Source organism: Acanthopagrus latus, chromosome 3 (genome assembly GCF_904848185.1).
Source record: "Acanthopagrus latus isolate v.2019 chromosome 3, fAcaLat1.1, whole genome shotgun sequence".
NCBI lineage: Eukaryota > Metazoa > Chordata > Actinopteri > Spariformes > Sparidae > Acanthopagrus > Acanthopagrus latus.
Genome location: NC_051041.1, coordinates 17,744,346 through 17,767,980, shown reverse-complemented (window position 1 = coordinate 17,767,980; position 23,635 = coordinate 17,744,346). Strand labels below are relative to the sequence as shown.

The window sequence follows — 23,635 nt, the reverse complement described above, 5'->3', positions numbered from 1 at the left end:
TAGCGACTGCTAGAAACCAGCTAATGTTAGCAATCCACAACCTCCCAGCTAACATTTCCATTTGATAGTGCTGCATGATACTACGGGAACGATGTGAATCAATCCAGAAATGTCAATTCACATGTTGGACATATTTATTTAAACCTGGATGTAAAAGGCACAAAGGATGTAGTTAATTCACCTTAATTAACATTAGCCAGCCATCTTGCTGTTACTTGCGTGATTGATGATCATCCAATATGACTCCAGACTTACAGCTGTCTGAGGTTCTCTGTGATCTTTTAGAACTGGTTTATAACTTTGTGTAACACAAACAGTTATGTTAGCCGGTAACTCACTGAAAGTCATCTGTTGTCCAACGGTAGCAAATTGGTTGTCAAACATGTGTTTTGCCATGAAACACAGACTTGTCCCTCTGGATTTACACTGGCCAATGTCTTCTGAAATCACTGTCAGATTGTTTACACGACTTTAGAACACATCAGTATGACTTTCTCCTGCGTGTGACGTTGAAAGAAAATGGCCACCATGTGAATATAACATGCTGTATTTGTTGGTTCACTACTCAAGTCCAGGCTGAAATATCTCAACAATGTCTGGATAGATTTCAATAGGTTTCTGTAAGTGATCCATGATCCACAGAGGATGAATGACTGTCTGACTTTTCATCTCGTGCTACGATCAGGTTCACAGTTTTACAGACTTTATTGCTCTCAGTATTCTGTCCTGTGTTCCCAGGCTGATTTTTAATCACTGTCCTCGAGTTTGTGCAACACTTTGGTTTACAAACTCCTGCAACCTTCCAGTGTTCATTAGTTAGCATGCTAACATGCTAAACTATCACGCAGAAGAAGGTAAACGTTTAAGTAAACTGGCATCTTCATTGTGAGCATGTTCACATAAACGTTAGCATCAAGCTAACAACAACACTGCCCCAGTGCAGCCTGACAGGAGATCCTTGTTTCTGAGCATTTGACGGATAGTTTGTACATTTTGTCCTCAAACACACAAAAACCATCAACAAGATCAACAAAGAAGGAATTCCATGACAGCTGTGGAAACCTAATGTGCTGATGAAGATCATGTGATATGATAGAAATCTCCAGGGCGACTGCTAACTGCACCTAGCTGACAAATGAAAAGCAGTTTTCAAGGTCAGAGTCGATTCTGAATCACTCATCATTTTCTCCCACAGTGGCGTCATCTGTGATAATATATACCGACTGTGTAACCCTGATATTTACACATCAGAGGAGTTTTCATCAGTGTCTTAAAGGCAGGCGCTGCGTACCCAGACAGACACAGTAACTCCAGTGTTTAGCAAGAGCGATGTAGTTTTATTGGTCTTGAGTTAATTACGCTGAATGGGCAGCTAGAGAGACATTCTTTGTGTGCGCTGCTTTACATGGTTTCCAAACGACACGAGAACAACTCAGTTGTAATGTGAGAAATGAAAGTTACCACATTAAAATGTCCACATTGGAATCAATTTAAAAACAAAAAGACTTATCCTATAATTTAATATTATTTTACCCAGGAAGCTAAAGGTCTAAGGGTTAAAAATATTTTCTTAAAAATTAAAAAAAACAAAAAACAAAAGAGAATAAGATCACAGAGTTAGGTTTTGTTTGGTTGAGAGAAGAAGAATAATGGTCAGAGGCACTGGTTTAGGAGGGGGAGAGCTGCCCTCGACGACTGATGGGAGGACATCGTCCTTCTTTTCCTTTGAGAATCAGTGACGAGAGCTTCCTCTGTGAGGACAGACACACAGACAGAACACAGGCAGAGGTACGGCCAGATCTCCACGTTCAGAGAACAGAGCATCACACCCACAATCATTACAGTAAGCTCAAGGGGAGCGAGTCCTCCCCTCATGTGGAAATTGCAGTTTGAGGTCCAACTTGTCAGAGAAATCATGTAGTGACAGGGTCAGAAGTTCAGTGGCGCCCTCTCTCCGTGGAGCAGGGTACTACAGTTGATTATAATGTGTGACAGGACCCAACATAATAAGGAGACAGGCATTAGGTTGATGAGATAGCATACAGCATCAGCTCAGACAGGACTCAAGTGGCACAGATGACAGGTAAAGAGACAGAGTATAAGGTATTTGTGACTGGATGTGTCACAGTCCACATGTGCAATATTTTTAGCCGACAGCTGCTCCGGCCGATTCCGCCCTCGGATCCCAAGTCAGTTTTTCTTTAATGGAGCGCGTCCTCTGAATGAGATATCACATAAGAGGAGGGGAGGGAGGGCTGTTCTGCTCGCTCACAGGTCGTTGGGGTTCACGATGGTAAAGTCAGAATCCTTGCTGTGGGTGGAGCCCTCATCTGGGCTGGAGGAGCCCGAGGTGGTGCCAGCCATCAGGGGGTCGTGGAAGGTCCCGACCGCGCCCTCGGGCTCCATTCGCACCAAGCCGCGCCCTCGCCTTATCGGAGGGGTGCGCTCGACCGCAGCCCTTCCTCCTCCTCCATCTGCAGGTTGCAGGTCTCCGTCCTGGGAAACGAGGATGTAATCGTCCCAGTTCTTACCCTCTGAGCCGAGGGAAGAGGCCACCTGCACGGGACAAACAGTGAGGGTCACCTTTAGGACACGTCTGTGATTCGGCCCTCTTACTTTAAATCATTTACCCTATTTAATCTAGTGCAGTCTGTGGCGGTACAAGGTGTGCACATGAACCAGGGCTGTATGAAATCTTGTTTGGCTCTAAAGCTTTGTATTCAAATGCAACAATGCTCAGATTCCAGTGAAACACGTGACTGAGCATTTTCATTATACAGTCGCTGCATCATGCAGCATCATGCTGGGTTTCATTCATAATGGGACAGCTTTAGTGTCACATGGCATAATCCTGCAAAGAATATAATTCTAATACAAACATGGGATCATTTTAACACAAAGGGCTGAATTTGCCAAAAAAAAAAAAATGATCGGATTTAAAGACAATGCATCCGGAACAAAAGGTCAAACCATCAAACCAAACAAGTGCAAACTAATCCTGTCTGAACTGAGAGTTTTAGTTCATACCAATAAAGGTGCTGACACTGCAGAGGGCTGATTAATTAACCTGTTGCTCAGGCGGGGTCGTCGCCTCCTCTTCTTTCTCGTCCGTGCTCACGCTCCCGTCCATGTCAGAGTCCCGGCTCCGCCTGCTCTGTTCTTGCTGTCGGTGGTCACTGTGGTGGTTGATGGCACTCAGAGCAGATTCAGCGGCTGCTGTGGAGGTGTAGTGATCATCGGCAATAGTGATCTCTTCGTTCTCCTCGGCCTCCAGCTGGCTCTGGTTGAAGCGGAGCGCCCCCTTAAGGATGTCTTTGATCTGACAGGATTTGGGGCAAAGCATCAACATTACAGTAATATCCAGAGAAGAAGAAGAAATTATGAAAACACGAAACAAATGTTAACGTGACTCACCTGTTTGAGTCCAGCCAGAGACACCAGGACTTCATCCTCTTTCTCCAGGTGTTCCTGGAGAATCACTTCCTGGATTTTACCTGTCGAGAATTAGAATTATGAGAATTACTGACATACATTGTGTGGCATGTTTATTGAAACTTTGAGATATATCCAAAAAATTCTTTATTTTCTGTCTTGTGCACTATGTTGTGCATTTTAAAGTCCCATCAGAATATCAATAAATTAGCAAAAATGTATGGATGGACTGCAGAAACCTCTAATAATAAACAGGAGAAAAAGAATATTTTGTGAAATGAACAGAAATTCACTGAAAACAAAAACAAAAGACATCAAAGATTTGGTTTATGACACACAAACAAGCATTTATATCATCCATTTCCACACAAACCTAATTTAATTCATATAAAATGATGGATTAATTTGTTCCCCACACGAACTCGTCTTTTGTGTGACACTGACTCGTAGTATCTGAGCTGACTAATGTCTCAGATGCTGACACTGAACACGGGGATGTGACCATCTGCTGCTGCTGCTGTACTCACAGATGTGAGTGTTCATCATCTTGGCACAGTATTTGCTCATAGCCTCCAGGTCGTTGATCTGGCCCTGCAGGAACGATACCTGGGCTTCCAAGTCCTCGTCCTGGGATTAGTGATGAAAGTGTGAGACAAGATGAGAAGGTGAGAAAAACAGACGTGAAAGAGAGAGAGGGAGGAGAGGAGGAGGAGGGAAAACAACTCACCATCTCTTTCTTCCCAATGGTCTTACTGTGGGAGCGGGAGCGAGTGATGTTGAAGAAAGACTCCTTCTTGGTGGCGGAGAGTGGCGGAGATGAAGTGCTGACATCACTCCCTCTGGAGGGGGGAAGTGGCGGGGAGGCGGTGGACTGAGCCCGCCCACCTGAGAGGCTTTCTATGCTGGGAGAGGAGCTGACCGGCCTGGAGCTTTGGCCTGAGACGGGGAGACGAGGAGGGAGAGGTGGAGGACAGGAGACAGAATATTAACACACAGAGGACGTGAAAACTCAAATACTAATTCATATGTACACACACACATATGAAGTCTCACAGCAGTGTAATACTGCTCAGATGCTCATGGCCACGAGATGCATCTGCAAGCTTGTAGACAGTTACTATGTTGACCTTGACTTCCTTTTGCCACATAAGGAAAAAGTTTTTTTAAATATCTTAATTAAAGAGTAGAATTTGAATATTAAAAAACTTTTAAATTATAACTTAGCACATGCTTAATATAACAAAAAATGATTTATTAAATTTAAATTAGTGGATATCTGCATTTAAATGATTCATTAATTCAATATAATCAGTAAATATGCCAATTAATAACTGTGTCCTTATTCTGTCTGTCCACCACACATAAAGTCTTTGTTTCCTGCGTTTATATTTTGTGTTGAAAAGTTTTGCTTCCAATTAAAAAGTCTTTAATGTGAAAACTGTAAGCAGCTAAAAACCAAACGAGGTCCAACACATGGAGCGGCAGCAGGAGCTCTGATTGGCCAGCTGTTGTGGGAGTCAGACCAATCGGAGCTTCTGCTGCTGCTCTGTGAATGACGCTCATTAATATATCATTTAAATGCAAATGTATTAAATCAATTTAAAATTGCCTTTTTACATTGATTAATTTATGATTTCATTATAATTAGAAGCTGTATGTTAATCACATTTATTCCAGGCTCCAGAGAAGAAGGGCATTTTGCACAAGACGCACAACAACAACAAAGATTACAGCCACTGTCACTCAGAAACAGAGCGCACACACACACACACACACACACACACACACACGGTCGAAGCTGACAGCAGATGCATCAACACATCCTTGATGTTCATGCCATCAGCGTCACTTCCCCTCCTGTGGTGAGCTGTGATCTCCCTCTGCTGGTCAACATGTGCTATTACATGCTTTGGACACTAATGTCCAGTTACGTTAACGTGGACCTCACGAACAGAAACGGATGAGCGACAGATGACAAACTGAGTGTGCAGATGTGCAATAATGGCAGCGATGCAAGCGAGGACAAACGGGGGCGCGTGTCACACAAGCGGTTGCCATGGTAGCAGTTACCTTGTGTGTCAGTGTGAATCTGGGCTGGGAGAGAGCTCTGAGACACTCCACCTGAAACTACATCTAACAGACAGGAGAGTGAAAGCTGATGCTGCCACACCCACACACACAAACCGTCGTGTTACTCTGTGCATGCAGCTGATTCACCAGTCACATAACAGCCAACAGAAACACAGTCAGTCAGTGGCTGGTGGTGTGTGCCGGGACAAATCTAAATCTTTGTGTCTGGCCGCTCACCTTTGCTGAGGTGGACAGGCATGCTCTCCGACTTGAGCAGGCGGTAGTGTTGATTCTGGGTGTAGCTCTGGGTCAGTTGAGGGGCGTGGCCTGACGGGGGCTCAGCCAGCGGGTGAGACAGGGCGGGCGGGGGTGCCGATGCGGGGGACGTTGACGAGGAGGAGGAAGAGGAGGAGTGTACCTCGCTGTTGATTGGCGAGACGCCGCTGGAGCCGCCCGATATGGCTGGAGCGATGAGCTTCCTGCCGAAGCTCAGCAGGCTGCTGGAGACTTTGTTGATGTTGAGGGGGGCTGCTTTTGTACTGGAACCAGAGCTGCAAGGACAAAAGCACGTGAGGGGGAAAAGGAAAGACAGAAGAGTGTCTGTGGTTTGCATCAGCTGGATCTTCAGCAGTAACAACTGTCCACTGTTGGAAGATAAACTTCTTCCCTTCTATACAGACTGAAGCTCAAACTGCAGACTTGAAACTGAATAGACTACATCACAGTGAACTATTCGACCTCTTTGCCCTTTTTGGGTTCAGCTGCATGAGAACAAAATTCAGCAGCGCATCAAAGAACTTTTCAACAAGTGAGATTTGAGCGTTGACTGTCCTGTAGTTTAAACTTCTGGAGGTCTGCGGTCAGAAAATCAGTCTCACATGACACACAAAACCTGAACATGGCCACCGTGGAAACATCATGTGAAATTGATCACTTCTCGCACAGAAGAGCTTGTTACTGGCACTCTGTCAAAGTCCTGAATGTCACAGATTTCAGTTCCTGTGTGTACAACACCAGCTTTCAAAGGCGTTCGTGTTTATGAATCAATTTCAATTTTAAACACCTGAAGTATGATGTCCTCTTTACTGACAAAGAAACTAAGTGACATGCCACAGAGGCGTTCATGGCTACAACATGAATTCTTACAAACGAACAAGCTCAAAGCGGAAACATCTGTCGTGGCAATACTGCAAACTGATGTGCGTGAGGACAATCACAAAAAATATCCATTTGTTAAAGGACGTACGTCAGTGATCGCTGCACAATTTAGTAAATCTTTCACTGTAAAAAGTGATGAATACTGTTGTAAAGCTGCTGTAACCACTGGGAATACGAGCAAACCTCAACCTGTTTTCTGTGACGGATAAAACTACAAACCTTCTACAGACTCCACAAGTCTAAAAGGTGATGAGGGTTTTATCACCAGAGTGGAAGATGAGAAGAATGTTGATTTGTGTGTTTTACCGTGTCTTGTTCATCAGGTCAGCCCCCCTGGTTTTGTAATAATCCAGGTTCTGCTGGAACTGGTAGTTGACAGGTCGCGGATTGTTCTATAAAAAAGAGGGATGGAATAAACACATTCTGTGTCACAGATTTCATTTAAAAACTGTCTGGTGTGCGTGATAACCAGACGACACATCAGCCAAACATCCATGAGCACGCATGACTACGTAAACAAGCAGATGCATGTGCCGTGATACGTGTTTCTGAGTCAGTACGTATGAGCAACGAGCCTCTTTCCTGCCCCACGTCGGCCCCCGTGTTATTAAAGATGATGCCCCAGCCTCCAGGTGTAACTGTGATGCGGACGTGCTGTGACACGGGCGTTCACCTGAGGGAAACGCTGTCGTGTAGGATCAGCACTTTCCTGTATTCTCATCCCAGGAGTGCACAGAACAGGAATGTAGTGAGTTGCTGTGCTTGAGCGTTCGGGTCAGTGAGTTTGAAGGAGGAACAGAAGATGGTTTGTATCGGGACAGCGAGGCGCGAGCAGAGGAGCCGCTCATGTCTGATTTAACCAACATGAACGTCAATACCTGGTTTTCTTTAAGGCACACAGAGGAACGTGATGCTTTCTGTGTGAGTGGAAGTAACGAGAGTGGTGGAGAATAAGGATGTAGTGTGCGTGGGAGAGTCAGAGAACACAAAGGAAACAAGTATGTGACAAGACAAATATGTTGAGCTGCAACATACGGTAAGTAAACGACAAGCAGAAGTTCAAACTGTGAACATGTGATCTTGTTTTCACTCTCACGCAGTCGCAGTCACATCATCCAACATTACAAATAACAATTACATCACTGTGTTAGCGAGCAGCTAACTTTAATTAGGCAACAACATTTTTGGGAACTGAAGTGTTTTCATGTTCAGTATCAGGTTAACTTTGAACACCAGCTGAATCTGATTCCTATATTCAAACTTCCCCATTTCTGTCTATTACTTGGATTCATTTTCTTTGTTTTTCACTCACTCATCTTACCTGTGTGATTTTCTTTTGTACGTATTGTTTAAACCATGTCAGAGGGAGAACTGCTGGGAACTAGGATTTCACTGCTTCACTGCAACCATTGTGCAGGTGACACATAAAGAACTTAACAGGACAAAAAAGGCTCAAAAACTTTTTTAAATCTGATTTACCACAAATCCAGTATATAGTACTTTGTACAGGCAGTTTTATATGCAGGGTTATGGTTATTAGAGTTAGAGATTTATTTATATTTTGCCAGAAAACAAGTGCACATACAAATTAGAAAGACAGTGCTGGGTTCAGTGTTTCAACATCAGAAATGTGGACTTGGACCATCAAAAGAAGACATTTTAAGTTGGCTAAATTAAATTAGATTAAAAAAAAAACAGCAATTAAAAGTGCTCAAATTTAAATTCAGTAGCACGTGACAACTTTTCCCCCTCTAACTTCTCTGAGTAGTATTATTGTTGGTGCTGCAAAGACAACTGGGTTTATTCAGTCATTTAGTCTGTAATAGAAGTGGACTGCCAGTCGCTCACCTTCCTCAGACAAAATTGTATAGTGACAGCAAAGTTTATAGAGAACCAACGTGAACATAGAGGTTTTACCATTCTATATCCATCATATATAAATAAACAATAAACATTTACTACATAATGATACGCTGAAGCAGAAGAGCAGAAGTCCCAAACCTGTTCGCTCACATTATTTAAATATTGTGGGTTTAAACGAGATCTAAAAAGCTTTCCAGACGTTATTTACAGTGTGTGGAGGCCTCGTCGGTTCATGGAAATATTGAATGTGTATATATCTGTGCTACTTCCTCTTATTAACTGCTTCATTGACTCCACCTGTGCGTCTTCTGTTTACTGTAATATGTGACCACTCGAGCGTGAGGAACTGAAACATTTGATGCCAAAATGAACTTTTTGTTTTTTTACACCTCAGCATTTTTTTCTCAGTGCAACGAGGCTTCTTGTGGGTTTTTTACGCTACACGGCAGTTGTTCGAGGATTTCAGCCTCATGTTCTGTGTTTCACTTCTGCAAATCTTCTCCAAGCTCTGCAGAAAACAAGGCTGAGCAAAGTACTGCCTCTGCTTTGCATACTGATTAATAGAGGGGAAAGAAGGGTACAGACATATTTTCAGGCTCCAGGAAAACCATGAACTACCATTTTATTTCCGCCAATTCAATTTAATGTCTGACACTTCTCTCTTTCTCCTCTGTGTTTTAACTCGTGACCAGTCAGGTGTAATGAAAGAGCTAAATACACCATACTGAGACTTTCAGGAGACAAGAAGAGTAGCACAGACACCAACTGTTGATCTTGCAAAGAGAATCAACATGTTTAATCACTTTCAGTTATGCCGGTGTGGCTGTTTGCTTACTTTGGGATCTCGGAGGAAAAGTGCCTTTTGCAGCAGAGAGTTGATGTCTCCTAACGGAGGGTAGTGCATCAGAAGGCCCAGGCAGGTCTGGAAGTTACTAGCAATGACTGAAATGGACAGAAAGGCAAACGCAGCATTAGTGGCTATAAACCTGTTCAAATATAGTGCATTAGATTTCAAAATAAGCCGACATCTCCTGGGTTAGTTACTAAATGGAGACTTTTTACTGTAGTTACGATGAGACCTTCCCATTACAGTACAGTCCACCTACACCAAACGCTTCCTATTCCACTCATGTGTTACATAATGCAGTGTGACGTCCTGAAACATGATTGTATGCTCTCACAAATGGCTTCGAATGAAACAACTAAACAAAACAAACTTGAACACAACGTCGCCACACTGAACGATCCACTCAGTGCACACTCAAGTGTATGGAAAGTGATTTCTTCTAAGTGTTCCCATCAATCCTCACATTCCATCTACCTTCAGAGTACCCTTCACCAAAGTACCTCTTTGATAAACTGCCTCTTTCTTCGCTCCAAGGACACTTGGCTGTAACTGCACTACAGCGCAACTGAGCAACAATGAGGCTGCAGCTAACAGTTAGATTCAGTGTTATTTTCTCTATTAATCGATTCATTTATTCGTCTTTAAAGTGTCAGAAGATGCCAAAAATTGTTACCTCGTTTTTGCCAAAGCCCATGATTGCTTCTTCAAATGTGCATCCAGTTTGAAGTCACAGAGAAGCAAAAAGAGAACAGAAACTATTCTACTGTAGTTCTGCTATAATCAGTTAATAGTTGCAGCTTTAATCAACCATATTTTTGTTTTTTGTGTGAGTTCTGAAGACTCTGTATTTAGCTTTCCTCTCAAAATTCTCCTGAAAAGCTGAACTTGTGTGCTTTTGGTTGCCTGGAAATATTTGATTCAATGTCTTATGCAAAGTCAGTTAAGCAGAGACAATGTCAGCCGTCGAGTTTAAACCCCCGTCCTGTCTGTACGTATGACAGCAAAGATCTACTGTTTTCTATTTAAAGCAATATGACTCCATCTAATTAAATGAGGCGGGGTAAATCACATTCTTCCAGTTAAGCGTTTCTTATGAAATTACATGCTGCAAAGACAACACATGGCGTTATTGGATTATTTCAGTAATAAATGGAGCGTACGGGCATCTCTGATGTAGAGCAGCATGGCCACGAAGACGTAGTCCACCAGGTCCAGAGTGATGCTGTCAGCAAACAGGGCATCCCAGACCACCAGCAGGTCCTGGAGCGGAAACTCACGGCCAAACAACAGACGTACCCACCGGCTGCAGAGAGACAGGGCAACTGTATTTGTGTACTGTGTGTCTGGAAAAGTTATCAGACATATCGAACTAAAGGTGAAAATACTGACATGCCGTAGATTTGCGGGGCGATCTCCAGCCGGTTGAGGTGCATGTGCAGTTCGATGTCGTGCTTCTTCACCAGCTGGTCCTGGATGCGGTTGACTTTGGTCACGATGGCAACAGATGGCCCTGCGTCCTGGGGCCGAGCGAAGGGGATGCTGGTCAGCATCTCTTCTTTACCCTGGAGGAGTCCAACATTATGTGATCATGTAAACATTAATAAACAGCATCTGTCTCCATATGATCAACTCTTGCCAGACATGGTGATGTGAAGCACTATTGAAAAATGCTCGTTTTAGCACGTGTCTGAAGCAAATCTGGTTTTAAGCTAAATAATATGCAGGTTTTGTCAATTACATTAATTAAAGTTATCCTACTGTTTATGATGAGCATGTCTCAGGAACAGACATATGATATATTTACATTCTGGAATTACTCCACTGACTAGTAGCTCAGATTTGTATGCCACTAACAGTGATTCACAGTAGATTAATGTTCACTGTATTAAGTTACTGCTAATGTGAACCCAAAATTTCCCACTGCTGCTAGCTCAGATTAAAACCACCCTTTGTTCGCCGCAGCTTCAAACACAGTAGGCTGTAATTTGTCATGTACGTCAAGTGTGTGTGCGTGTGACCGTTAATGTCATTTATATACATGGGATGTTGTTAAAAAAGTCTATCCTGGCTGTTCAATCAACCAGGACTGAAGTCTCACAGAGTATACTCTGTGTTAACGGCAACACGTCAACATGAGTATATAACATGTCATCATCATTAAAGTGCAATCAGCCCATATTGTGTTACAAATCCAATAAATTATAGTAATTATTACAATGTCAGAAGCAGTTCTTTGGATCAAACTGACCTTCCTCACTTCCCTCTCGTAGCTGGAGAACCACGGCTCCGCTGTCTCCATCAGCAGCGAGAACATGGCACTGTAGACAGAGGTGTGTGTGTGTGTGTGTGTGTGTGTGTGTGTGTGTGTGTGTGTGTGTGTGTGTGTGTGTGTGTGTGTGTGGAGAGAGAGAGAGAAATAATGAGGCAAACAGTCATGTAGATATACATTAAATCCCTGGTATAGTTGATCTGACATCAGGAGTACACTCACTAGGCGTCGTGCTCGAGGTACACTGGGTTCAGCAGACACTTCATCTCCTCGCTGTGGGAAAAGAAAAGATCCCCCAAAAAGTGACCTTTCCTCATTTCAATTACAACTCAAATCATGTGTTAATGGGAACTTAAAGGGGAACGCTGGAGTTTCGCAGCTCATCAGGAACTGACCTGGGGCTGGCTGTCTCGCTGGCATGCTGGAAGGCTTGATGGTCACAGTGCAGCACAAACACGATGGGAGCCAGCAACTCGTGCATCCCCTACAGGCAGAGGACACAGAAGAAGAGAGAGTGTGAGATGTTAAGAGGACAGGGGAGAGAAATTAAGCTTCATTTGTGGTCAGTCTTTCTTTAATAGTGATGCACGAGGTCTCTAATCCGTGGTGACAGTTTTAATTTAGATATTGTTAGCCACTGCCCGGCCATGTGTCACTTCCAGTTTGCTAAGAAGATGCTGCACTGGCCGTCTATTCATCCGCTGGCACCTGTTACAGACACTGATAATGATTAGGTCACGGAGGCATCTTGTTCTTTTGTCAGAGCTCACCGGGCAATGAGAAGCCCACACATACAAGGCTTGATTATCAGCACTATGGCTCAGTAGGAAAACCCAATCAGAGATACAAAAGGACCCCACTGTAAAGGATTAGGATCCTACCTGTTTATACAGTAACTGTTCGTTTTCCCTGGCGTAACAGAAGAGAATGTCAGTCAGCTTGGTCCTCACATCGTCGTCCTGGAAGTAACGGATCTCCGGGAACCTTACACAAACAGAAAGAAAGAAGGGGCTTCTATCAGTGTCACTCTCTGGTTTAAGGTATAAAAAACTAAAGCAGAATGATGGTGATACTGACGTTCTCATCACGTCCTGTTTGATCATCCCCTTCAGCTCTTTATCCTGGAAGAACTTGTTCCACAAGCTCTGCAGAGAGAAAAGAACGCCAAAGCCCAACAAACGTTATTGGAAACCTGGGAGATTACAGGAGCCAACACAATGATGAGAAACAGTGACTATTTCATAAATATCAGAAAATCAATTCATCAATAACAGATAGAGGGATAAAACTGTCTTTCCAATGGCAGAAACTGTCATGACTCCATTTTGTAGTTCTGTCCTTGACTGTATAACAAATTGCATGACATGCTCATTACGTGTTAAACTATAACCAATGAGATTTCATGTCTATCTAAATTGCTGCGCTCTAAATAAAATGCTTATTTAGGAAATCTATCAACTGAACTCTGTCTCCATTTTCTCTATGGTTAATACAAAACGACATTGTCCTCTAATATCCGAGGATATTGTTGTGCCAAGACGACACATGGCGGCTTTTGTTACCGCTGCGTTGTTACCAGTGTGGCTGCCTGTCACCAACAAATCAGAACATATAAATGGTAAAGCAGCAGGCAAATTAATTGGGAGATGAAGTTTGTTAGCAGATGTAGATAAATGACTCACCCCCTCATCCTGGGACAGTGGGTTGTTGACCACCAGGTCCTGCTGGCCTTTGGCCTTACGAGGGTTGGTGATGTGCTGTGACCCCCAAAAAACACCAAAAAGAACAAAAACAGATTTCAATAATGGCGATTCACAGATCAGTGATGAATTTCTGAGGGGCTGTTAAGAGATGCATTTCGTTGCATGACTCAAGTTTCCTTAAGAGACAAGTTCACCCAAATCAGGTGAAGTATCTCCATACATACAGAGTTATCCAAGTCTCAGGAAGCACCAGTATCCAAACTTGATTTAAAAAAGACATCATCCACAACAACTCAATTTAAAAAGACATCATCCACACCCTTTATAAGCAGAAACTGTAGCTCCAAACATGCTTTAGTGGACTACAAGACTTTAACTGGCTTCCATCAGCATGACAGTGAGTAGATAATGATGTAACAATAAATAAAGTTTTTGAATCATTTTTGGGTGAACTTATCCTTTAACTACAACAGCTTGTGTACTGTAGGCAGTTTAAATTCATCTGCAGGAGTTCAAACGGTGGGTAGAGACTCAAAATAATCACTATAAAAAATGAATAATTCATAACAATAAATAATTAATTTCAACCACCATATCTAGAATAAATACTGGGGATTATTAATTACACCGTAAAGCTCCACAAAGTGCTGCAGAAACACAAAAAGCTACGTTGCGTGATCATACAGACGTCTCTTCTTTCATATGTGCGTGCTGCTGCGTTACCGCGGTGACTCTGTGGCGGTAAGCCACACCTGTAGACACTAGGTGGCAGCAGAGTGCCTGAATACTGATGATGACAGTAAAATTCTGATGACCGCATTTTAATTTATTCCCCATTTCAACACAATGTGATCAGCGACTGTCCGTATCTCAGCTGGTTGACTGCGCAGGGAGCAGATAAATGTAGTCCAGTGATTTGTTGACATGAAAGGAGAGACATCTGTGGAACCCTGCTCTCTGAAGGAAATGGCCACCGGGTGGCGCTCTCACCGTCTCTTTGATCTTCTCATACTGGCCCCGGAGCTCCTTGGTCTTGTTGATCCACTGACCCTTGTCTTCTGGAAGAGCCTCCAGGTACAACTGAAGTCAGGAGGCGAGCGGGTTAGTGCACGCTTCTTCAACAAGACTTTACACAAACATGCAGAAACACTTTCACAACTAAACTCCAGGCCGCCGTTTCCACAGAGGAAGCTGCCAGAACTCTGTCTTCTCCACGGCAGGAAAAATTGCCAAAGCCACTTTAATCAAATCGATAGGATGGCTTGATCCATTTGGCAGTTACCTTCCAGCATACGCTCCGAAAGCGGCTGCTCCTCAGTCGACCGTTGATGCCTGCCTGCCGGATCCTGGCCAGGTAATTACTGTTGAGGAACAAGTCGTCCCATTCTTTCCTGCAGGAGGGGGAGGGGGGGGGAGGCAGAGGACGAGGAGATTTATGGGCTTCTTAACCCAAATTGGGCACGGTACTCCATCATCTAACAGTAAACCAGGAGGCTGGAGCAGTGAGCTGGCCAAGAGTCTATGGCAACACCTACTGAAGGAAATACTCACCTGTATGAGAGGAAGGTTGAGTGAGGCTGTGAGTAAGTGCTGCTGTCAAGAGATCCTCCTGTTAAAACAGACACAGACACAACCACGAGGGGGAGATGTAAACAATGAGCGCTGGGGAGTGAGGATAGAAATCAATCACTCTGAAGCTTGTGAACACACAATCACTGACAAAAAACACAACCTCTGACAACTACCATGATACGACACTGGCCTGTTTACTTCTTCCTACTGACCCATCGGTTATTTTTGGGGATTCTTTTTCAAGTGGAGCAAAAAGCGCCAGAAGCAGAAAAAGCGACGATAAAGAGTAAAGCATCGCACTCATCCTCGTCTTTATTGGCTGTATTAAGTCTAATTTGGCCTGCAGGTGAACGTGCATTCAAGTCTGAGAGCTGTCTATCAACATTAGTTACAGGAGTAGATCATTCCACAGGGACACTCAGCATGAATATTCATCAGTTCCACAACATGCCAGCCCCCGACATTTTCTCCCTTGCACACGTAAACATAAAATCACAAAAACACCCTCAGCCCGGGGGCGACGCCAGCCACGTCTGTGACTCACACCTCGCAGCGAGCTCCGAGTTTATTTTTTCATTATCTCTTTTTATCTGGAGCTTGTGACTCTCTCTCGTGTGCAGCGGGCTTTGTGTAGTGGTCAGAGCCGTCGCTTCACTGATTGCAGGGATAGCTTCATTACTCTAATCCAAAAATGTAAGGGGCCAATGATGGAGGGGTCAGTAAAAGTATGTTGAGACTCTTCTATTACCCTTTAAACTCTGTACTCTTATTGTAATACACAATTTGAGGTAAGTAGTAGAGTATTTTCTGCTACTTTATGCTTCCACTTTACAGAATTTCTTTGATAACACACAGAGATCAGCTGCTGGATCAGAACATGAAAAGTATTGCATGTTTAAATTATTGCATTTTAAAAAATCACTGATATCAGTGGTCGCAAAATGCTGAATATTGATAATCAGTCAATCTGTAGCATGAACGCTCGAACTATTATAGTTTTCCTTTAAATCGATCTAAACATCATCATGCAAACAACATCTCCTGCAGCCAGTTCGAGGACTAAATATCTCTGCTCCAGGTTCTATTTCTGAGTTTAAATCCCAGTCTAGTCGTGCGAGAGTTTGACGTACTGCTGCGGTTCTTGTTGAAGTTATTGAGCGGGTCGAAGCCCGTCTCCTGCTGCTCGTCCGTCTGGAGCGGGTGGCGGGTCTCGAAATTGGGGTGCTGCATGGCCGCGACCCAGCCGGACCTGGAGGAAAGTGAAAGTAGAACAGAGAGAAACCGGAAAAGAGAAACGGAAAGAAACTGCACGTCAAATCACAGGTGAGTGCAAAAGAAACAGCTGAGCAGATCAGATAGAGAATACAAAAAACTTCAAACCAAACTTTGGGTAGATGACGTCTCCATCATGTGTGACTTTAAACTCAGAGAACAATCCAAAAACTTTCATGACACAGAACAGCTCTCCTTTAAACTGACAAATGTCTACTGAGCTTGTGCTGCGGTGCTTTTTGAGCAGGAATATCACTCTGTTGCTGACCCTGACCTCTGACCTCTTCAGGAAGGGTTGCACAGAAAGTCTATCTGCTGCAATCACTAAAAGTCCTGAGGCTGTTAGCATTAACTCCATCAAACTGTTAACTGTCGGGACTTACTGTCACAGTCTTGTGATTCTCCTCAGCCAAGACTCAGAAGAAAAAGACGACTCTGTAAGAAGAACAAGGAACAATAATGAAACTGAACACTTTCGGCACACAGAGGGAAAAAAACATGGGTTCATGATGTGCACTGCAAATAAAAATAAAAGAGGAAAAAGGCGACAGACACAGAAAACTACTACATCTACTGACATGTACCAACTATCCACTGAACTTAGATGCATTTAAACTCCATGCAGCTCTAGAATCAGTGAGGCAGTAGAGGTCAAAGTCACCACTTTATATTTTAGAACAAGATTTGCATAAAGCTTTGATGTGTAATTCACCATCTACCACAGAAAATACAGACAAAACTGTGATGTATGTAATGAAAACATAAATATTCATATATATTCATCGGTGACTGGCCGATAACTTCGTAGATCTTTGCATCGTGATGATCACAAACACAAGTCGCTGTTTATTCACCTTCTTCACTGAACAAAACGAAGCAGTGACACCGATTACAGCCGGTGAAGAATGGCTTGAATTAACAAGAAGCTCTTGAGCCGCCCGCTGCCCCGCCATGCACACATAAACACAAGCCGGGATGCTAATGAGGTCATTAAGAAGGCAAATTAATGCATTAATTACATATTTTGATGTCAACAGACTAGTCCTCAAATAAAACACTGACAGTATTAACCGTGTCTCTGAAGTTATTAAAGAACTATTACAGTTTCAAGGAAATTTGTTGCTGCTCTTGAAATTAAATTGTGTGTAGCGCAGTGCTTCAAGCTGTAATGAGATCATCTCCTGCAGGGGGAGGCTGGGATGTGGGTGTAAAGTCTCTGTTAGGACTCGGTCTTGAGTAACATGTGTTAATGCTGCTATACTACTGTGTAAAATCACAAAATCCGACAGATCTACTACTACAAGATACATTAATAAGCAAGTAACAGTAACTAGGTAAAGAAATATACTTAAATAAAATATACTTAAATATTTTTAAAAAGACAGCTTTTTATTCCCTGCACAGATGTCTGCACCTTTCTACTCTTACATCTTCAAAACAGACTTTAGTTTTAATGCATTTGATGGGGATTACTGATTATTTTTATTTTGCATCATTTCAAGCCACCTTCCCAACATCACAAGACTGATTTCAAGCTACCAGTGCAAATCACACATGGCTAATGTTGCATGAGGCCGACTCATGCACTAATAAACAGCGAAAAGATGGAACAGCTCGTCTTACTATTGACAGAAATCTATTCTGCAACTTCTACATGATCTATAGTTTCTAAGCTTAACTGAAAATACAAAACATTATCTGGATTCATCTTCTCCAGTTTCATGACTTGTCGTTATTTCTCTCATCTCTTTGTAAAATTAATGTCTTTGGGTTTTGGATTGTTGTCAGGACAGAACAAGACGACACGACAAAGATGCCACATTGGTCAGCTGGAAATTATAATTGGACCTTTTCACCATTTTCTGACATTTATCAGCATCACTATCAATTAATCAAGAGAATAGTCTGCAGCTTATTTCATAATGTAACTATTGGTACTTGCAGCCATAATCAGCTCACTGAAAAAAGTTAATCGTTAATGAAAGTAGCTGTTTGTTGCAGCCCTATGAGTTATGACATCATCAGAGGTGACAACTAATGATCAAACTGATGTCCAGCATCAGACAAAGCAGGGTTTAATTCACTCAAAATAAAAAATAAACCCAAAGCATCACAGAAACCCTCGCCAGGTAAACCCCGAGCCAACGTGTCTCAACGTGACTGGAGAAGTTGAACTTTCTCTGAGACGTCACAATCTAGGTTAAACAATTCTGCCTCCATTCTTTATCCGGCTCAGGATTATTCCTGGTTATGAATATGGTTAGCCTAATGCACAGGCTACGAACAGCACGCTTCCATGCGGCATTATGTTTCCTCTCTCTCTTTATTAATGGTGAAAAATAACACAACAAAGGCATCTCTTAAACCTATTAACCGTGTGAATGGAACACCGCTCGATAAATCAGCTCCACACGCCATCAAAATAGAAATTATTTTATATGCATAATGTATGTGGCTGTTTTCTTAGGAAACATCTGTTCTCCTCGAGGACTAATGCTCTCCTTAAGTCTGAGGGGTTTTTCTCCCTTCGCTCATAAAAAGGATATTATCCCGTTAAATAATCGTAACTAATCCAAAACTACAGGGAGAGACAGAGGAGCGCTGGATCTCCAATAATAGCCTGTTTTCTTCGTTTGACTTTAAAAGATTGGCATGAAAGATTTATCAAACTCTCCTGAGCAACTACAATTACAACAGCAGTCATTTCACACGGAATATTAATTCATTATCATCACTATCTGACTAAAATTTGCATTGCACAAAGTGCCAAGAGATATTTTGAGCAACATTTTTCCCTACAGACCTGCAGGCACATCCAGCGCCTCGTCCCTTCTTCTTTCCAAAAATAAAAAGTCATTCTAAACTTTCTGAGGAGTCGTTCCTTCACAGATCTCTCGCTGTGACTGGTGCTTTGAGGAGGCATATGTGTGCGTGCATGTGTGTGTATATACACACACCTTTGTGAGTGACTGACACAGGTAAAAGACTTGAGGGCTTGCTGTGTTAGCGCAGTCGTGCCTGAAGCGAGTCTTCTTCTGTCCCTCGTTACTTTCTCCCAGAGTCAAGCACAGAAACAACATCCTAACTTCACTACATGGATAATCAAGGCGAATTAGCTCCTGCATAATTTAATGCACAGCACCTGGAGACAGCTCAATAATTCAAAACACGAATCTTTCATGAAATAATCAAATCAATACATAATGAAATGCATAAATAAATCAACAGACAAATAACACCGCGTCCATCTGTTCTGAGGTAGAAGATCTGTGCCTGGGACTCACAACGACAGCCTGTGAAGCAAAATTACATTATCTCCTTACGTGCACCAACATCAGGACTGCAACCAACTTATATTCAACTTCAATTCATCCGTCGATCTCTTTTCTCGATTAGTCAGTTAGTTGTTGGGTCAATAAAATGCTGAGAAACCAAAAACATGCTACATCTTAGTTGCTGTGATCAGAGAACTCAGACTTAAAACAAATGATCGATTCATCGTTGCAGCTGTAGTTACGATTCCTCACACTTTTCTTCTTCATATCACCTGAAGCATGAATTCAAAGGAACAACGCAGATGTTCTAGATTGTATAAAGCACAACGGAAGCCGAAACAAAGTCCGTCAAATGGCCTCGCTCTGAACCCCTTCCTTCAATAATCCTCAGTGTGTGCAACAAGACATTTCACTTCCCTTTATCTAAAACCCACGTTCAGTCTGAAAGGGGCCACAGTTACCACTTTATCTTCTTCTGCGTTCTTCTTCAAAGGGTCATAAGAGCATTTCCGGACCACAGATCAGCTGAGTGGCAACGGCAGGCGAGCGTTTTTTTTGCATTGATGCAGCAGCGGAGATGACAAATTTAAATTCGGTGCCGCTCGTCTTCAGAAACAAGTTTTATTTGTGAAGTGGCTGACAAACACGCATGCTAAAGATCCCACACTCGAGTAGATCCGACACGGTCTCGTTGGTCTGAAGGCACAAAGGCCAAACTATTCTGAAACTAAACCCAGATTAAATGTTTTGCCTCTAGAGAAATCTGAGTGAATAACAACAGGCCTTGCTTTCAATGTTTTTCATGACAGTCCACACTTTCAAGTATTTATTAGTAACATCAGTCCTCAGTTCATCTCAGTCTCCGAGCAGTTTAATGCAGAATAGATTCAGAAAAACAATGAGTACACGGGCTCTTTAGAGGACGGATATTCAGAAAGGATAGCCGTCACTGCAGCTACAGTCGCAGCGACAGTTTCCAGTTCAAAGTGAAAGAGCCCAGCTAAACAAACTCACATGCCTCTACTTCAGCACACAGCTGGAGCCCAGGAGCCTTGGAAGTCACATGCTCTGTTAGAGGCTGAGAAACACACTGGAAACCTTAACCTTGGCAAAACACTGTGAATCGGTCTGGAAGCAAAAAACAGAGCAACTTGGACGGGACAGGAGAGGAAAAAATATACACATCCGCTGATAAGAAGAATCATTCCCTTTAGACTTTACTCTAACCTTTTCTTGTAAAATCACTAAAATGATTTGACCTCTTCAGGCTTAAAAAAACAAAAAACAAAAAAAAAACTTTTAAACAACACGGTGCCGAGTGGTCATACAGCTCACAAGACAAAACTGAACAGGAGAAAAATAACAGGAAAGAACCTTTAGAGGAGACCTATTTTTGTAATTCTTCTTCCCCTCAGTGCTTTATAGTTTCATGTGCATGTAAAAGATCTTGAAAGGTAAAAAAGTCAAAGTCTGCACACACACAGACACACAAACACAGACACACACACGTGAAACGCCTCCGAGTAGCTTTTCATTCACACTATGTCACCATGCCACACGTTTCCAATGACTTGGTGGTAGAAGTGAAGCAAATCAGAAGCTGAAAACACGACAGAGCAGAGCGGAGACACGGCGAAAAGCGTCGACTCGGGCGTGTGTGAGCTGACCAATCAGAGCGAGACTGGGCCTTAAAGAGACAGGAGCTAAAAACAGACAGAGGGGTGAATACAGTGCTGCAGCACCGGACAGTACCATAAACTGATGTGTTTTTGGAGCATTAAAGCATGAAAACATAGGTACCACGACCTACAACTGTCACATGACTCATGCAGACGTGCATTAAAGACACTGATGTCTCCCTGCACAGTAAGCAGCATGTCAGCAGGTTAGTGTCTCTGCAGGACTGAAGCTGAAACTAAACAGCTCTCCAGTCTTGGTCAAGGTCCCTTTTCTCTAATCCGGAATGCGGACTCTCATCCTGCACACTTAATGTTACTGACCTGGTTCTCGGCAGCATGCAGGGATGTGTGAAACCGCATTAAAGCGAGCAGGCAGGCAGTGCTAGCTGTTAGCAAACCTCTGCTCTGAAACGTCTGTCAGGCAGGGTGGGCCGGACCGGACCGGACCGAGGACATGGGTCACACTACACGACCGAACGTGTCATTAAAAGCAGCCGTTTACTCCAGAGTTCTGACACCGTGATCCAGAGGCAGCACGGATCCTGTTTCTGGTACTGAAGTTAAAATGAACGCAGTGTCCTTCTGTGCTGCGCCGCGGGAAGCGTGAGGACCGCCAGCCGGATTACCGCTGCAGGCACGGAACCGCTGAGCTGAGCCTGCTCGTATCCGGAACCGACTGACAACGATGCTACATGGAGGTTCAACTGACCCACTCAGAGTGCCACAACACGCCGCAGCTGTCACGGCTGACTGGATGTGACTGCAGATGACAGGAAGCAGGTAAGCTAACGTGACGTTAGCCTGGCTGCTAGCAAGCTGTAGCCGAGCCGACGCGCGGGCCTGTGCTCACTTCCGACACACAACTTCTAACTCTGTCACACACAGACACACACACACACACACACACACACACAGGATAATGTAAGTGCGAGCAGTGACACGGAATCACGGGTGACCCGCTGCGGGGTGGTTCTGGTACCTGTTCAGATCATGCAGGACTCCTCATCCTGCTGGGTCCGACTGTCTGCTGATTTGTAAACAGAAGCGGGTCAGGCGGATGTGCTGAAGACCAGCTGACTGGTCACGTGACCAGAGCGGAGCTGCTGGCGCTGCCAGGTCCGTGTGGTGTTGGGTTGTGTAATGTTGTGTAGTGTAGTGTAGTGTAGTGTAGTGTAGTATAGTATAGTGTAGTGTTGTGTAATGTTGTTCAGTGTAGTGTTTTGTAATGTTGTATTGTGTTGTGTTGTTTGGTAATTTGCTCTATTACATAAGATTATTGGACTGACTATCAATAATTGCATTACTTTTTGACAAGCCGCATTAATTGGCCATTAATATTATTAGACAGATATTAACAGCTCGTCTCGTCTGTTTTTCAGGCCCACATACTGCAGATAGTGACTGACACCACTTGGGACGTGACTCAAACCCTTTCTAAATGCTGCCTTTTTGGAAATGGGTGCTGATTTAACAGCCGTCCTCTGGTAAATCTACAGTATTACTGTAGTAGTCAAATTGAACTGTCAGGGCACATATTTTAAACACAGTATATGAAACTGTGCATATTTCCTATAATTGATAGGCTTAGTTATTTAGTCGTACAGACCACGAGCAGCACACACATTGTCTTCCTTGAATTTGAGCTTACAACACCCCTAAATATTGTGTTGTCCCTCACAGTCAGGTCTATCCTGTTAGACAGGTTTGTGAAATCATTTTTGAAATTACCTAAATTATAGATGATGTCCAATTACTTTATACCGCAGAGACTGCAAACTCTATTACAATTGTATCAGCACACAAATTGTGGCTTTCAAGCTCCTTATTTGCATAAGTAAACAGCAACATAGTATGTGGATGGTAAGTTTATGAATATATGAATAAAAAGAAAGAATGCTGCATTGGTAGAGCACAAGGTTGTGGTGGATCACACCGCCAAGGAGAAATAAAGCACATCATGAATAGGCAAGAACACTGAAGGGCCTCTACAACAGGAGGGTTAATTAGGATAGTTTTATGGAGACGTAATTGCAGCAATTTCTGAGGTCAGACAAGTCAAGTTTTATCTGTAGAGTGCTTTTAATCAAACACCTTCATCCCAAAGTGCTTCCCACAGACAATACAGAAAACACAAAAACAAACTGAACCAAAAGCAGCAGGACAGCACTGATGGGAAAATAAGTCTATGTGAAAATGCACACAGGCAGTGACATTAAGTGGCATTAATGAGCCAAATGTGCATCGGTAGTGCTGTGTGTGTGTGTGTGTGTGTGTGTGTGTGTGTGTGTGTGTGTGTGTGTGTGTGTGTGTGTGTGTGTGTGTGTGGTCGTTTGTGTAGTGGTGAGGGTTCGCACAAAGCAGTCATAATGACCATCATCGCCATTACCACCATCATCATCACAGGAATGGCATTTGAGGAGCGCCATTATCATCATTATTATAGCTAATATCACTGATGATGAGGCTTTCATGGCCTTTTGTTGGCCCTGACTAAG

The 23,635-nt window shown here is 43.2% G+C and overlaps 2 protein-coding genes across 6 annotated transcripts in view; one reads left to right on the top strand and one right to left on the bottom strand.

The window, feature by feature from the left end:
• Positions 1-531: 531 nt before the first annotated feature.
• On the bottom strand, positions 532-22,228 carry tbc1d5 (TBC1 domain family, member 5). 5 transcript variants are annotated; one of them, XM_037091493.1, is made up of 23 exons: positions 22,120-22,228; positions 16,570-16,621; positions 16,045-16,163; positions 14,894-14,951; positions 14,625-14,733; positions 14,333-14,422; positions 13,322-13,396; positions 12,717-12,784; positions 12,521-12,623; positions 12,035-12,123; positions 11,862-11,912; positions 11,619-11,688; positions 10,760-10,932; positions 10,531-10,673; positions 9,359-9,465; positions 6,967-7,052; positions 5,740-6,053; positions 5,503-5,565; positions 4,160-4,368; positions 3,960-4,059; positions 3,415-3,494; positions 3,068-3,319; positions 532-2,556 (listed from the first exon to the last, which is right to left on the bottom strand). In XM_037091493.1, the coding sequence occupies exons 3-23, from the start codon at positions 16,142-16,144 to the stop codon at positions 2,269-2,271; spliced, it is 2,628 nt and encodes an 875-aa protein (XP_036947388.1). In that variant the 5' UTR covers positions 16,145-16,163; positions 16,570-16,621; positions 22,120-22,228; the 3' UTR covers positions 532-2,268. The 5 variants fall into 5 exon arrangements, with proteins under 5 accessions (XP_036947388.1, XP_036947416.1, XP_036947398.1 ...); XM_037091503.1 differs by having other exon boundaries at positions 2,269-2,556; positions 16,045-16,196; positions 22,120-22,196; XM_037091513.1 differs by lacking the exon at positions 22,120-22,228 and adding an exon at positions 21,462-21,592 and having other exon boundaries at positions 2,269-2,556; positions 16,045-16,196.
• Positions 21,769-23,635, top strand: part of kcnh8 (potassium voltage-gated channel, subfamily H (eag-related), member 8) — an 80,126-nt gene continuing 78,259 nt past the window's right edge. The window contains exon 1 of the mRNA XM_037091397.1: positions 21,769-21,920. The gene's annotated coding sequence lies outside the window, so the exon portion shown is untranslated. The remainder of the gene's footprint in view (positions 21,921-23,635) is intronic.

Bases quoted from the DNA above. Each gene is read 5' to 3' on its own strand.
- tbc1d5 (XM_037091493.1), bottom strand. From the start codon at position 16,144: ATGCAGCACCCCAATTTCGAGACCCGCCACCCGCTCCAGACGGACGAG. The intron at 12,785-13,321 runs GTGAGTCATTTA...TTCTCTCTGCAG, and splicing joins CACTGTCCCAGGATGAGGGG to AGCTTGTGGAACAAGTTCTT. The intron at 11,689-11,861 runs GTGAGTGTACTC...CTCTGTCTACAG, and splicing joins TACCTCGAGCACGACGCCTA to TGCCATGTTCTCGCTGCTGA.